Consider the following 16018-nt stretch of genomic DNA (forward strand, 5'->3'; position numbering starts at 1 on the left):
ACGGGCAGGGGCAGGGGCCAGGGCAGGAGCCATGCCTGGTGGGGCCCAGGGCCTGAGGGCAGCAAGCATGACCCCTGGTGGCAGGCACTGACAGGACGTCCACAGGAGGCCGTGCCCAGCAGACACCGGTGGCCGTGGCCACCGCCTCCCGCTCCCACCTGTGAGGCCGCCGCCATGCCTGCCTCCCGCGTGTGTCCCCGGCGGCCTGAGGGAGCGGGTGTGGTGGACTGAGATGGTGCTCAGAGTGGATGGCCCGGCCTGGCCACCACCGCCACCACCCACAAGGCCACTGTCCCCAGGGGAGCGGCCAGCGACCCCAGGGGCGGGGCCAAGGGTTGAGGCAGCAGTGACAGCCTGGCTGGGGGACCCCTGCACCCAGGCGGGAGACCCCAGGCTCCAGGTTCCGCTCCCACGGCCACGTGGGGCGTGGCCAGCCGCTCTCTGCCCCGACAACAGCTAAGCCTCTCGGCACAGAACAGGCGCCACGCGGGCCGGCTCTTCCTGGGATTTTTATTTCTTTAAAATAATTCATACAAACGCTTACAGTCACAGACATGATTTGAACCCAAACACGGCTAGGCTACCACATCAGCAGGACGGCTGGGCGCCCTGGCCGCGCCCGGCCGTCGCGGGCGGCTGCATTCGGGGCGGGGGCATGCCAGGACGAGGGACAGCTCCGCTGGTCTCTAACTCACTCTAAGACAAGCAGTGGGAAACGCACAGGTCGTTCCTCCTGAGAAGCGTGGGACGCCGGGCGGCCCCGGGCCTCCTGGTGGACAGCTAACGTCCTACGAACTGCGCACAGACAAGACACCCATGGGAGCGTGAACAACTAACTTCTGCGGGGCGGGCGCGGGGCGCGGGCGGCGGGGGCAGCGGGAGGCCAGCGCCGCCCGCCCCGCGGCCGGGCTCCCCCGCTACAACTGCTCGCTCGAGTGGTCTCGGTCCGCCTCGGGCTTGACAGTTTGGCCGGGGGAGGGGGCGTGCGGCGGGTGGGCCACAGGCGGCAGGCCATGGGACAGGGACATGGCGCTGGGAACGATGCCCTCCACCGCAGCTGGGATGCCGGTGGGGGCCACGCCCACCACGCCTGGGGGGTACCTGCTGGGAGAGGAGAGTCGGCCGTCAGGTGCCACCTGTGGGGTGCCCAGAGCCAGGCCACGCCCACACCCTGCCCTCAGCCCCGCCTGCCCTCGCAGCCACGCCCCCACAGGCCCCTCACATCCACCATCGCAACCACACCCCTTCAACACCCCACCCCATCCCTGCAGCCACCCCCACAGCCCCACCCACCCCATCCCTGCAGCCACCCCCACAGCCCCACCCACCCCATCCCTGCAGCCACCCCCACAGCCCCACCCACCCCATCCCTGCAGCCACCCCCACAGCCCCACCCCACCCGCCCTTGCAGCCACCCCCACAGCCCCACCCCGCCCGCCCTCGCAGCCACCCCCACAGCCCCACCCACCCCATCCCTGCAGCCACCCCCACAGCCCCACCCACCCCATCCCTGCAGCCACCCCCACAGCCCCACCCCGCCCGCCCTCAGCCACCCCCACAGCCCCACCCCGCCCGCCCTCACAGCCACCCCCACAGCCCCACCCCGCCCGCCCTCACAGCCACCCCCACAGCCACACCCCGCCCACCCTGGAAGCCACACCCCCACAGCCCCACCCACCCCGCCTGCCCTGGAAGCCACCCCCACAGCCACACCCCGCCCACCCTCACAGCCACGCCCCCTCACAGCCCCACTCACCCTGGCAGCCACACCCACCCCACCCTGGAAGCCACGCCCCCACAGCCCCACCCCCCCCCCGGCCCTCGCAGCCACGCCCCCTCACAGCCCCACCCCGCCCGCCCTCACAGCCACCCCCACAGCCACACCCCGCCCACCCTCACAGCCCCACTCACCCTGGCAGCCACACCCACCCCACCCTGGAAGCCACGCCCCCTCACAGCCCCACCCCACCTGCCCCCGCAGGCTTACTGAGGCTGCAGCACGGATGTGGGGTGAGGAGGGGCTCTCCCCAGGAGACCCCCCACCGTGGGGGCTTCCTCAGAGCAGGGGCACGGAGTCCTGCCCAGTGACTCAGCCATGAGGTCCTCGCTGCACCCCAGACCCCTGCTCAGTCCTCGCTCCCGCGTGCCCCCCAGGCCTAAGCCCGCCCTGTCCTGACGTCCATCCAGGAGGCCCGGGCTCCCACGGGCCACTCAGGGGAACAGATCCCCACTGCACGGGCCTTGCCCCAGACCCCAGCCACCTGGCGCCTGCCTGGGACCCCCAGCGCCCTGGAGGCGCCTGCTCACCTGTACGCAGCCCCGTTGAGCTCGGGGTGCACCACGGCGGGGTCCATGCTGGCCCAGTGAGTGGCAGCTGTCAGGTGGTCCTTGTTGACACAGTTCTTCAGGCTGTCTGGGATCCGGCCTGGCACACAGCAGCCAGGGGCCACGGTACCAGCTCAGAAACAGGCCTGCCACACGTGGCCCTCCCCCTCCCCCGGGCATGGAGGCCACGGGGCAGAGGCGCCCTCCCCCCGCCAGGGGCTCCCCCAGCCCTGGTGCAGGGACCATGGGGCAGAGGCACCCCCCCTCCCCCTCCCCTGGACGTGAGGACCACGGGGCAGAGGCGCCCTCCCCTCCCCCTCCCCCAGGCGTGAGGACCACGGGGCAGAGGCGCCCTCCCCTCCCCCTCCCCCGGGCGTGGGGACCACGGGGCAGAGGCGCCCCCCCCAGGCATGAGGACCACGGGGCAGAGGCGTCCTCCCCTCCCCCTCCCCCGGGCGTGGGGACCACGGGGCAGAGGCGCCCTCCCCTCCCCCTCCCCCGGGCGTGGGGACCACGGGGCAGAGGCGCCCTCCCCTCCCCCTCCCCCGGGCGTGGGGACCACGGGGCAGAGGCGCCCTCCCCTCCCCCTCCCCCGGGCGTGGGGACCACGGGGCAGAGGCGCCCTCCCCTCCCCCTCCCCCGGGCGTGGGGACCACAGGGCAGAGGCGCCCTCCCCTCCCCCTCCCCCAGGCGTGAGGACCACGGGGCAGAGGCGCCCACCTGTGATGGCGCGGCGGATCTCGCGGGCCGCTTCCTCCCGCATCTCGATGGACGCCTGCTCGCTGTACCATGCGGCGTGCGGGGTGCAGATGAGGTTGGGTGCGTCTTTCAGGGGGCCTTGGCTAAAGCTGGGGTGGCAAAGGACTGGTCAGCGCAGCCCAGCCCCGCGGCCAGGACACTGCCCCCAGTGAGCTCAGGTCCTGCCACAAGCACCCAGGCCAGCGAGAGCCAGGAAGGTCAGCCCGGTGAAGGCCAAGGCCGGGCCCGAACCAAGCACGGCGGGACTGCCTGAGGCCAGGCCAGATGCCACTCAAGGGCACTGACCAGCAAGAGGCCCCTGGCCTGCAGCCACAGGCTCGCGTGCCCACCCACGCAGACAGAGCCCCGACGCCGGGCAGCCCGCACCTGAAGGGCTCCGACTCGTGCACGTCCAGCGCCGCGCCGCGGATCCGGCCCTCCTTGAGGGCCTGGGCCAAGGCCTTCTCGTCCACCAGGCCGCCTCGCGCCGTGTTCACCAGGAAGGCCCCCTGCCGCATCTGGGGGATGGACAGGGAGGCTGGCACCAGGCAGCGCCCCGGGCCACTGGGGAAGAGGCCCGGCCCCGGCCCCGGCCCGCCCAGCCGCGGCTGCAGCGCCCCCTGGGGAGGGAGTTCAGCACCGCGAGGCCCCGGCCGGCAGCCAGACCCGGCCAGGGTGGGCTGTGTGGAGCTCCGTGCCAGGGCAGGGCCGTTCTTGCCTTCACAGACGGCCCTGGAGCCGGCTGCCCCGTCTTGCGGTCAGCGTCTGACTGCCCCCCCTCACCCCGAGGTCCTCCTGGCCCTGGGTCCCAGTGCCACTGCCTGTGCCACTTCCCTGTCACAGCTCCAACCACCCCCCCACCCTTTGACCATGGGAGAGAGGGTGTGGCAGGCCCCTTCCACCATACGTGTGGACCCGTGTGCACCCCCACCCCCTGCAGCAAGCAAACAAGTGACCATCAAAGGCCTGGAGCTGCAGGAGGCCACCTGGCTGCCCCCGCAGGACCGCCCCATGGACAGGGCCACAGGCAGAGGCCCCTGTGGACAGGGCAGTCCCGTGCACAGGCCCCGTGGACAGGCCCCATGGACAGACCCCGTGGACAGGGCCACCCCGTGCACAGGCCCCATGGACAGGGCCACAGGCAGAGACCCCCGTGGACAGGGCAGCCCCGTGCACAGGCCCCGTGCACAGGGCAGCCCCGTGGACAGTGGACAGGCCCCGTGGACAGTGGACAGGGCCGCCCCACGCACAGGCCCCCATGGACAGTGGACAGGCCCCATGGACAGGGGACAGGGCCGCCCCGTGGACAGTGTACAGGCCCGGCGGCACCTGCTTCACGGTGAAGTCGTTGATGAGGTGGTGGTTGTGCTCGTTGAGGCCGCAGTGCAGGGTCACGCAGTCGCTGTGGAACAGCAGGTCCTGCAGGGTGCCCACGCGCTGCAGCCCCAGCGCCCGCTCCACGCCGTCCGGCAGGTACGGGTCGTAGAACAGCACGCTGAAGCCGAACGCCTTGGCCCGCAGCGCCACCGCCTGCCCCACACGGCCTGCGGGTGGAGACCCCACATGAGACACATGCCACGTGGTCACCATGAGACCAGAACACGACCACCGTGTGAGCCGTGTCACATGGCCACGGAGACAGGTGCCGCGTGAACACCGCGTGAACACCGTGGTGGGTGCCGCATGACCACCGCGAGCCCCGTGTCTGCACCCCATGAGCCCCACGTCCTTGTGGCCAGAGTCAGCCCCACAGCCAGCTCTGTCCCCTCTGCAGGGGTGACACGAGATGCCTGGAACCACACACAATGCTGTGCACACATGCACCGTGGCCACACCTCTGGTCCGGCTTCAAGTCCAGCTCAGCGGTGTCTCTGGATCTGAATTCCGGCCGCCACCAGGGGAGACGGCAACCTGGGAGCCGCTGCTCTGAGCTTGGCCCTGAGAAGCGGTGCAGGGCGGGCAGGTGCGCTTCCCCAGCCCCGGTGCCGGCTGTGGCCCCGCCAGGACCCACCTGCTGCCCAGCCCCACCACGCGAGCAGCCGAGCGCTGGGCTGCGGTCAGGGCGGAGGCTGGCTCCTCGCGTGCCTGCTGTGCTGCCAGGGACGACACGGGCTGGGCTCCAGGAGCCCGGGCGGGAGGGGAAGCTGCCCCAACACGGGACGAGCGGGGCAGGGCTAGGGTGTGGGCGCATGCCACCCTCTTGGAGGGACGGAGGCCAGGGCACAAAGCTCAGAACACGCTCCATGCAGATCACGGGCCAGCAACGCCTCGGACGGAAGGGAAGCCATCAGGCGGCTTGGGCCCTAGCCCGGCTGCCGGCCAGGGGACCGCCTTGGGTGTGGACGGGACTCCTGGGAGGGTCCCCCGTGAGGAACGAGAGGACACAGAGAGGCGGGCGACGTCCTGGTCACAGGAAGAGCAGGCATAGTAGAGAACATTCTAGAAAACAGACAGGACAGGCGCCACCCAGAGCAGGAGCGTTCCGGAACCCACGTCTCTCACAGACACACAGGTGCAGCAACCTCCAGGATGAGTTGCAAGCAGGGGCCGTCTGCACGGGGGTGGAGACCCCAACTCACAAAACGTGGGCCAGGGTCCCAGGAGCCGCTGAGGGGTCTGGGGCATGGTAACAAATACCCAGGGGGCTGGCGCTGTGGCAGAGCGGGTAAAACTGCCGCCTGCAGGGCCGGCATTCCATATGGGCGCCGGTTCCAGTCCCGGCTGCTCCACTTCCAACCCAGCTCCTACCATGGCCTGGGAAAGCAGTGGAAGGTGGCTCAAGTCCTTGGGCCCCTGCACCCACGTGGGAGACCCGGAAGAAGCTCCTGGCTCCTAGCTTTGAATCGGCACAGCTCCGGCTGTTGAGGTCATCTGGGGAGTGAACCAGCGGATGGAAGACCTCTCTCTCTCTCTCTGCCTCTCCTCTCTCTGTGTAACTCTGACTTTCAAATAAATACATAAAACTTAAAAAAAAAAAAAAAAAAAAAGAAAGAAAGAAAGAAATCCTGGGGCCCCCACAGCAGGGCAGGGGTGGGGTCTCAGACATTTGGAAAAGTGCACACGGCACGGCCAGGAGAGGCCTCCCCCGTGAAGCCCCAGCCATGGTTCTAGAACTTTCTCTGCAGCTATGGGTAAAGGACCGGTGGGGCGGGGCGCAGGGCACTGCCAGTGCTGGGGGCGGGGGCGGGGGTGGGGGCAGGAGAGGGCCCCAGCGCTGAGCCCTTCACCTACAGGGCCTGGACGGAGCTGCTGGTCCTGGCTCCAGCCAAGCCCCTGCTGTGCGGGCATCTGGGGGGTGAACGGCAGATGGGGCTTGCTCTGTCACTCTCCCGTCTGTGTCTGTCACTGTCTCGGTCACGCTCGCTCTGTCTCTGTCACTCTCACTCTGCCTGTCTCTCCCTCACACACACACACACACACACACACACACACACACACAGGGGTGCAGTCACGCAGTGGGGTCCCCTTCACCAGCAGGAGGTCCTGAGTGACACCTGAAGCCGCTGCCCGACTGGGGAACACACAGGGTGCCGAGGTCACGACCCCACCTCAGACCCGCATGGGGTGCAGAGGTGCCCCGTGCCAGCAGCAGCAGGGAGACAGCTGCTCCACTTGGCCAGCAGTGGCCATCACATGGGTCACCCGTGGAACCCACAGAGGGGCACACACAGGGGCGTGGGCAGGGCTCAGGTCTGCCCAGTGGGGCTGCGGCACTCGGGGGCGTCCCCGGACACAGAACCTCAGCCCTCGGCTCCCAGAAGGCCCCAGGCTCAGGAGAACCACACCGAGGGCCACAGGCTCAGGCCACACTGGACACTGGCCGCCAGAGCAGGGCACCCCAGATGCCGAGACCACGGCAGGAGCCCCGCAGGCCACAGCTGCCCGTGCCACAGGCCGTGTGTCCACAGCAAACCTCCCACAGCCCAGCTTCTGCCCGTTCTGCAAATCGCGTGTGCCAGGGACCCGGAGGACGCCGCCAGTAGGGGCAGGCCCGGACAGCCACAGCACCCACCCACCCCCAGGCAATACAGCCCGTACCCCTGGTCAGCGCAATGCCCGGCCGAGAACCAGGCTTGGGGCCACAGCCAGGGCCAGCGCCTTCCAGAGAAAGGCCTGAGGCCCCGCGAGACGGCTTCTGGGGCTCACACGGGACCCCCTCTCCCAGCCCCGGCTCCCTGCACGACACTTCCGGGGCCACCCAGACTCACACGTGTGCCTCTCTAGGCCATGCTGGGGCCTGGCGCCCACACGTGACAAGGAAGCGGACGGGACAGAGACCACCCCCAGGGGCACAGGCTCTGGGCACCCTCACCTGATGGCAGCACCCACCTGGCTGCACATCTGGTGCCTGTGCCCATGCAACGCCCACGTGTTCCCCACGTGTGACAACTCTCAGGCCTGTGTGCCCGATAGCCGTGTCCCTGTGCTCGTATCAGCCACGTGTGTGCCCATGACACCCACGTGATGCCTGTGACACAGGCGTGGTGCCCAGGTATATCATGCCTGTGATACCCATGTGATGCCCACATATGGCCATCTCGTCTGCATATGATACCCGTGTGATGCCTTGATGTTCATGGGACACCCATGTCCCTGTGTCATGACACCCATGTGATACCCACGTGTGCCTGTCATTTGTGTGACGCACGTGACATTCCTGTGATGTTCTTGTGCCCGTGTCACGTGATGCCCGTTAGAACTGTTGACATGAGTGTGACATCCATGTGTGTATGTGATGTGATAGCTGCTGACACCTGTGTGTGACGTCCATGTTGTGTGTGTGACACCCGTGACGGCTGCTGACATCTGCGTGACGTCTGTGTATGTGCGTGTGTGATGCCCACGGCGCCCCCCCGGGCTGCCCCCCATCCTTTGCCGAGCCAGCGGCCACGCACCCAGTCCGATGATGCCCAGGGTCTCCCCGCGGATCCTCGCGGCCCCCGAGGCCACCTCCCGGATCTGCTCCACGCTCTGCACCCGCGTGCCCTCCCGCAGCGCCTGGTGCAGCCACGTCGTGCGCCGGTACAGATTGAGGACGTGGCACATGGTGGAGTCCGCCGTCTCCTCCACGGCCGCGGCGGGCACGTTGCACACGGCGATGCCTGTGGGGACACAGGGTCAGCCTGGCCCGTGACAGGCGTGGGACTGACTCGGGGGCCACACGGCAGTCAGCCCAGCCCCAGGCTGCGGACTCCTGTGGGAGCCCCACGCGGGGCGGGGCCTGGGCGGCAGGGACGGGCACCTACCCAAGTCCCCGGCTGACTTGATGTCGATGTTGTCGAAGCCGCTGCCAATGCGGACGATGACGCGCAGGGCCTTGAACTTCTCCAGGTCCTCCCTGGTCAGCGTGATGGTGTGGTACATGAGGGCGCCCACGGCCTCGTTCAGCACCTGTGGGGGAGGGGAAGGGGACAGAGCGTGGGGTACACGAGGGCGCCCACGGCCTCGTCAGCACCTGTGGCGGGGGGCAGAGCGTGGGGTACAGCAGGGCCCCCAGCCCTGAGCACCGTGGGGGGCCACAGCCACGGCAAAGGGGGGCTCTGAGGAGCCGTGGCCCAAGCCTGAGCCCAGACAGCAGTGGAGCAGGAACGGGGCCACTGGCCGTGACCCCCAGCAGGGGTGAGCCCTGAAACACACACGAGTCCCCAGTGACAAACCCACCCAGAAACGCTGTCCCCACGGCCCACAGCACGCGCGTGGTCCTGGGACGTGACACGGGAGTCCAGGGCGCACACGCTGACCCTGGGCACAGCCGGGGCCCTGACAAGGCTCCATTCCCACGACCCAGCTGGCAGGGTGGCCCGGCCTCAGCTGTGCAGGCCATCGCCCCGTGCTCGGCCGGGGTGGACACGGCCGCGGGAGCACAGGCTGCGGCCTGGTGGGGGCGCACGTCCCACACCCTACACACACCCCACATGCGGCACACACATCCCACACGCTGCACATGTCACACGTAACACACACACGCCACATGCCACACGCTGCACACGTCACACGTAACACATACACACACGCCACGTGCCACACGCTGCACACGTAACACATACACACACGCCACGTGCCACACGCTGCACACGTCACACGTAACACATACACACACGCCACATGCCACACGCTGCACACGTCACACGTAACACATACACACACGCCACATGCCACACGCTGCACACGTCACACGTAACACATACACACACGTCACATGCCACACGCTGCACACGTCACACGTAACACATACACACACGCCACATGCCACACGCTGCACACGTCACACGTAACACATACACACACGCCACGTGCCACACGCTGCACACGTAACACATACACACACGCCACGTGCCACACGCTGCACACGTCACACGTAACACATACACACACGCCACATGCCACACGCTGCACACGTCACACGTAACACATACACACACGCCACGTGCCACACGCTGCACACGTCACACGTAACACATACACACACGCCACATGCCACACGCTGCACACGTCACACGTAACACATACACACACGCCACATGCCACACGCTGCACACGTCACACGTAACACATACACACACGCCACATGCCACACGCTGCACACGTCACACGTAACACATACACACACGCCACATGCCACACGCTGCACACGTCACACGTAACACATACACACACGCCACATGCCACACGCTGCACACGTCACACGTAACACATACACACACGCCACATGCCACACGCTGCACATACCCCACGTCACGCACACTGCACACGCTGCACGTGTCACGTGCACACGTCACACATGCGTGCACACACAGCGGCAGCCTTCCTACCCTGAGCTTGAGCCGCGGGGAGAGTGCAGGGAGGGAGTGGCCAGGCCCCGCGTCCTGCCCAGGGCACCTGGGCCCCTCCCGTGGTCTGAGATCTCCCTGCCCCCGCGGCCCACGGTGCTGCCATGGTGTCGAGGACCTGGTGCCGGCCTGGTCCTGCTCACAGCTGCCGGAGGGACCCAGGTGGGGCTGGGAGGCGCCTGGGGGCCTGGCCCACCACCTGGATCGGTCCGGTGCCCCCAGGGCGGCCCTCACACGTGCGGAACGCTGAAGGCCCTCTGAGGTGCGGCCCCGGGGCCTGGGCTCGCGACCAGCTCGTCCCTGCCCAGGCCCCAGAGGCCACGCTCGGGTCTCTCACAGGGCCTGGATCTTTAGCAAACTGCAGGAGCTGCTGTGACCGCTGGGGGGCACCAGAGAGCGGGTCGTGTCCATCCCGTGAACTACGGCAGCTGAGGGCCCCGCGGTGGCACTGCCTGCGGGCGTCCAGCCAGGAGGCCGCTCCAGCCTTCGGCCTCCCAAGCCCCACCTCCTCCGATGCCCCGCAGGGAGCCTCGCCCCAGCCCGCCTCGCCCGGGCGCACAGGTACCTTCTCGTGGATCTCCTGCGTGGACTGCGCGTCACAGAAGGCCACGGTGGCCACGTCTTTCAGGATGGGCATCTCCACGGTGCAGTCCCGGCCGTCGAGCAGGGCCACTAGGGGCCGGGGGTGCATGGGCCCGTTCATGATCGGAGGTCGGACGCCTGCAAGACAGGAGCGGGCACTCAGCTCCACGGCCAGGGCGGGGGCCGCCCCTCTGCCCATCACGTCGGTCTTCTCAGGAAACTGGAGCTCGCCACAGCGCACGGGCACCCCAGTAGACACGGGCCGAGAACCACCACCAGGCGCAGGTCCCCGAGACCCCCGGGCAGGTGAGAGCGGCCTCCAGTGGGAGGGGCCTCTGTCCTGGCGGCAGGGGCAGCCTGATTGACACGTGGCGTGCAGACGTGAACGTGACGGGCGCCAGGAAAACCCCTGCTGGGAGCCCCTCCCCGAGTGGACGTCCCCTCCCTCAAGGCGGCGCCACACAGAAGGGGGCTCAGGTGCGCACGGGGCCCCCACCCTCCCAGGAGGAGTGACTGGCACCAGGTTGGCATCGCGGCACCGAGAAACCTCTGCGGCTGGGAGAGAAACCAGGGCTTCTGGGGTGTGATGGGGGGCCGCGGCGAGGGACCCAGCGCCCGACCCAGGCACTGGAGCAGAGGCGCCCGCAGACGGGTGGCACTGAGCCGTCCACCCCACAGGCCGCGTTTCAGGGAGGGGGCGCAGGGGAGGATGGAGAGGCAGCCACAGCGGAGGACTCCCAGGATCCTCGGGGGGGCCAGGGCGGGGGCACGGCGCATGCCGACCCGAGGGCTCCTGGTGCAGGTGCGCAGGCCCAGCCGGGCCCCGGGAAGGGGCTGCTCTCCCACGGAACGTCCCTCGAGTGCCCACCCCCAGCTAAGGCCCCTCGCAGTCCTCACACCGCTTCCCGACGTGATGGGAGGGCGCGGGGTGCACACGGCAGCGGGGGGCGGCGGCCCTCCGGTGGACGCCCAGCCCCAGGCCGTCCTGAAACCACCAGCTGACCACGCGGCCTCTCTGCCACGTCCCCGTGCCAGCCTCGAGCCCCACCTCGAGCCCCACGTGGCCCCAGGGACCTGCCCGGCCTCACCCACGTCCCGGCAGAGCCCCGCCCTCCCCCACAGCTCCGGGGGCCCCGACCCACCTGCCATCCCTCGCCACGGGCGGGGTCTCCACGACCATGAATTCGCCTGTTCAAAGCTCTGTCTTCAGAATCCGGGCGCGGAGCCGCATGGCAGGCTCCGAGCACAGCGCCCGGCTTCCGATCCACGGCACCCACCGAGGCCTGCGTCGGCTCAGGCTCCAAGTCTTACTAAAAACCAGAAAAAAGAGACGAGTTACGACGCCACGGAGGCCGGCAGCAGGCTCGGGGACCCCAGGCGAGCGCAGGCTGAACCTACCTGGAACTCAGGGCCTGCCACCGGCTGAGGGCGCCCGCCGCGGACGCCACGAGGGCTCGCCCGGAACTGCAGCCACCCCGGGAGCCCGCCCAGGACCTGGCTGCGGCCCCCACGCCAGAGACCCCGGTGTGGCTCCTGGCTGCAGCCTGGCCCAGTGCTGCCTGGCGTGGCCGTCTGGGGAGAGCCCAGTGTACGGGGCTCTCTCTGTCTGCCTTTCGGATAAAACGAGCCTTTTGAACAAGCTGATGGCCAGTGGTGCTGGCCGGGGGCAGCAGGTGGACTCCAGGATACAGCTGCCCAGAACTCGGCTGCAGGCCACCCTCGGACAGCAGCCTGGGGTCCACAGGAGTACAGCCCCGGCTCCCCAGGCCTGCCCCTGGCCGCCCCCGCCCTTCCTGCGCTGGGCCCTGCGCCCTGGGCCAAGCACCTGACGGCCACCATCTTGCTCTACCTGACAGACCCGGGGTGCCGTGCCTGGCTGGAGCGGCTGGCAAGGTGAGCTCACCAGGGCCTGGCCTCAAGGGTATCTGGGGACAAGGGCTGGGCCGGTAGTGCCCACCCACCCGGGGAACAGGGCCCATCAAGCCACAGCCTCGGGTCCAGCCTGCCCCCACCTCTCTCACTCCCTACTCGTCTGAGGTCTGCCGAAAGCTTATTCAAGAAGGCAGGCAGCAGCCACCACCTGGCAAGTGCCAGCTGCCAGGCTGTGCCGCGGGCGGGCACCTGCCGGCTCAGAAGCCCCGGAGAGCAGGGCCCCGGCCTCGCCCACAGCACCACAGCCCTGCACACGCCCATGGCCGCAACAGCCTGCCCGACCAACCAGCGCCCCCAGCCACGGGCACCTGAGCGGCTGGCCTCGGGCCGTGCCATGCCACTCCCGAGGCAGTCGGCGCTGCGGGGACGGCGGGGCTGCGGGGGGAGCTCGTACTCGCAGGGACTTTAGGCCAAGCTGGCCCGGGGGGACGAGTCCACTCCCGCCCGCACAGCCTGGTCCCCGCAGCAGCAGCAACACGGATTCAGTGGTCAAACTGCCCCGGATGGACAGCGCCAGGGCAGCTCAGGGGTCCCACAGGCACAGGGACACGGGGTCCCGGCCGGCACCACGCTGGCGCAGGTCAGCCACCAGTGACCCCTGCCGCATCCCTGCCTGTGAGCTCCGAGACATCTCAGACCTGACGCCCACCACACCCTCCCCGCCTCACAGCAACTGGGGTTCACCGCAGCCCGATTAAGAACCCCCACGCCAGGTGAGGCTGCTGCCTGCAGTGCCGGCATCCCATATGGACGCCGGTTCAAGTCCCGGCTGCTCCACTTCCCATCCAGCTCCCTGCTGTGGCCTGGGAAAGCAGTGGAAGATGCCCAAGTGCTTGGGCCCCTGCGCTCATGTGGGAGACCCGGAGGAAGCTCCTGGCTCCAGATCCATGCAGCTCCGGCCATTGCGGCCAACTGGGGAGTGAACCAGCAGATGGAAGACCTCTCTCTCTCTGCCTCCCTCAACCTCTCTCTTCTGTAACTCCGCCTTTCAGATAAATAAATCTCAAAAAAAAGACAACCCCCACACCCTGAACACAAAGCCCAGTGCGGCCAGCCCCACTCCTGCCCCACAAGGGCACCCCCTGCTGCCCCTCACGGCTCTCTGGGGCCTGGCTCCCGCTCAACACACGGAAGAGCCTGCGACGGCCACCCCAGCGTCCACCAGGCCTGCACACAGTGTTGGCAGGGGACATGCAGCCACCCGCTGCCGGGTGGGAACTGAGCCCGTGGGCAGCAGGCACGAGGGGCCAGGGGGACCCACCCCAGGCAGAGGGTCCCACGGGAGGTGCAGATCTGCCACCATGGTCCACCCCCCAGGGAGCTATGGGCCCGCTCACCACACGCGTGTCCTGAAGGCCGCACAGGCTCCACTCTGGGGTGGAGGGCCTAGGGCAGCCCCTGCTTGCCCTCCTGGGGGACGAGTGGACCCCACAGGAAACCTGGCTCTGAGAACAGTGGGGCCCCTGTGGCATCCATACCACAGCCGGCAAGGGAGCAGCCAGGTGGCCCCCACCCCGCCCAGCACCCACACCAGGCACGTGCACGGGGCTCTGGCCGCCCCAGCCCAGCCCAGCAGCCAAGGGGGTCTGGTTTGCAGGAAGCCTGCACCGTGGGGTGCCCGCCGCGGGAGCCCTCACCCTCCCCACCGTGGACACCCTGCTTCCTGGCAGCCCACACGGAGGGGGCTGAGACCCCCAGGCCTGGCTGCACAAGAAGGCCGGAGCCGCGGGCACTCAGACCAAGGGGACAGGGGTTTTGGGGCAGGCACCACCTGCAGGCTCCTGGCCAGAGACCCAAGGGCAGGCGACAAACCCTCGGCACAGGACCCTGACGCCAGCCACGACATGCTGACCAGGCACCAAGACGCTGCCCAGACGGCCAAACCCCGGGCTACCAAGGTCCACCGTGCGGCCTCAGAGGCCGACAGGGCCAGCGGTGCCCCTACTGCCCGGGATGTGGCCAGAACCGGGGCTGAGCCCATGGGACAGTCCCAGTCCCGGGTGCCCCGAGGCAGGACACAGAACACTGGGAAGAGAGGCCCGGCCGGCACCTGCTGAGCGCGCTTGTGGGGTCAGGAGACGCTGGGGAGACCAAGCACCGTCCCCTCCCCGGCCCGGCAGAGCCAGCCCAGGCTGGGGGCAGCCGCCGGTGTGCAGGGCCGCAGAGGCAGGCGCAGCGCCCCACCCGCCCCCACCCCGCAGTCCCGGACTGGGCACACAGGCCAAGTGCAGGGCAGGGCAGGGAAGAGCGCGGGAACCGGAGCCCCGGCCGGGGGCCAGCAGCCCGGGGGACTCGAGCCCTCCGCTGTCCGCGCGCAGACCCAGAGTGGGGGCCTCGGGGCCGGAAAGGCCGGGTCGGCGGCGGGACGCGGCCACTGTGGCCGGGCCTGGCCCCCCGGGAGCCCCCTTTTGCCCTAACCGGGGTTGCTCATCACGAGGGCCAGAAGCGGGCCCCGCGACCCCGGCCGCAGCCCGCCCGCCGGGCCGGACACAAAGGTGGCGCCGCGAGGCCTCGGGCTCCCCGCCGCCCCGGGGAACGACCTGCGTGCTCACTTCCGGGCCTCGGGCCTCGGGCCCCAGGGCAGCCCGCTGGGCGCTCGCGGGGCCGGGGCCGCAGCGCCACGCCCAGGAGCCCGGGGCGGGGGCGGCCAGGGCTGCGGGGCCGCCCCGAGGCCCGCGGGCCCCTTTGTGTCACCTGCGCGGGCCAGGCCGCGCGGCGCACGCGCACGCGCACTCGCTCGCAGCAGCCCGCGCATGCGCGCGGCCCCCGCCCCCCGCCCGCCGGCGCGCACGCGCACTCGCACACAAAGCCGGCGCCCACGGGCGCGCGCCCGGCCCGCCCCGCGCGCGCGTCGCCGCCCCCGCCCCGGCCGGAAGCGCGCGCGGCCTTACCGAGAGGGAGGCCCTTGTTGAGCAAGTGCGAGCTGCCCATTGAAAAGCGCGGGCGGCCGCGGGCCCCGCGAGTCCCGCGCGCTCCGCCGCCGCGAGCCCGGCGCGTGGGGCGGCCTCGGCGCCGTCCGCTGCTCCGCCCGCCGCCTGCGCCGCCGCCGCCGTGCGAGCCGCGCCGCGAGCCGCGCTCCGACCGACCGAGCGGGCGGGGACACGCGGCGGCGCGCGCGGGCGGGGCCTGCGCGGTTGGTCTGCTGGTTGCCGGCGCAGCGCGCGGCGCGGGCGGGCGGCTCGGGCTCTCGGCGCGGCCCCGCCCGCCGTCCTCCGCGGGGTCGGGCCCCGCGGCGCGGGCGCTGCAGGTGCAGGTGCGGCGCCTGCCGGGGGCGCTCCGGGAAGCGGCCGGCGCGGCCCCGCGCTCCGAGCCCCGTGCGGGGGAGCAGGCGGGCAGGTGCGGCGGGCCAGGTGTGCGCCCGCCCGGCCGAGGCCTCCCCCGCGCCTGGCTCAGTCCGGTCCCGCACGCCCCAGGGCCCTTCGCGCGCGGTGCTGTCCGGCTCTTTTTCGGACGCCGTCTCACCCGGGCCCTGTGTGAGAGCCGCGCCAGGAGCCCCGCAGGGTGGGCGTCTCCGCCCGCGCCCGCCGCCCGGACCCCGGACCCCGGGGAGAACCGGGCCGGGAGGCCCAGCGGGCAGCTTGGAGCTCGGGCCCACCCCGTCCTCGGACAGC

General features: G+C 70.0%; 1 protein-coding gene across 2 annotated transcripts; it reads right to left on the minus strand.

Annotated features, from left to right (window-relative positions):
* Positions 1-496: 496 nt before the first annotated feature.
* CTBP1 (C-terminal binding protein 1) lies at positions 497-15524 on the minus strand. Of its 2 annotated transcripts, none has more exons than XM_070069529.1 (10): positions 15299-15524; positions 11618-11785; positions 10459-10613; positions 8310-8454; positions 7959-8165; positions 4393-4607; positions 3451-3581; positions 3046-3173; positions 2308-2425; positions 497-1104 (listed from the first exon to the last, which is right to left on the minus strand). In XM_070069529.1, exons 2-10 carry the CDS (start codon positions 11622-11624, stop codon positions 918-920), a joined length of 1293 nt encoding a protein of 430 aa, XP_069925630.1. In that variant the 5' UTR covers positions 11625-11785; positions 15299-15524; the 3' UTR covers positions 497-917. The 2 variants fall into 2 exon arrangements, with proteins under 2 accessions (XP_069925630.1, XP_069925631.1); XM_070069530.1 differs by having other exon boundaries at positions 497-1101; positions 15299-15522.
* Positions 15525-16018: the final 494 nt, after the last annotated feature.

Source organism: Oryctolagus cuniculus, chromosome 2 (genome assembly GCF_964237555.1).
Source record: "Oryctolagus cuniculus chromosome 2, mOryCun1.1, whole genome shotgun sequence".
Lineage (NCBI taxonomy): Eukaryota > Metazoa > Chordata > Mammalia > Lagomorpha > Leporidae > Oryctolagus > Oryctolagus cuniculus.

Coding starts and splice junctions, on each gene's coding strand:
- CTBP1 (XM_070069529.1), bottom strand. Junction 3,582..4,392: donor ACGACTTCACCGTGAAGCAG/GTGCCGCCGGGC, acceptor TCCATCCCCCAG/ATGCGGCAGGGGGCCTTCCT. Junction 1,105..2,307: donor CTCAACGGGGCTGCGTACAG/GTGAGCAGGCGC, acceptor CTCCTCTCCCAG/CAGGTACCCCCCAGGCGTGG.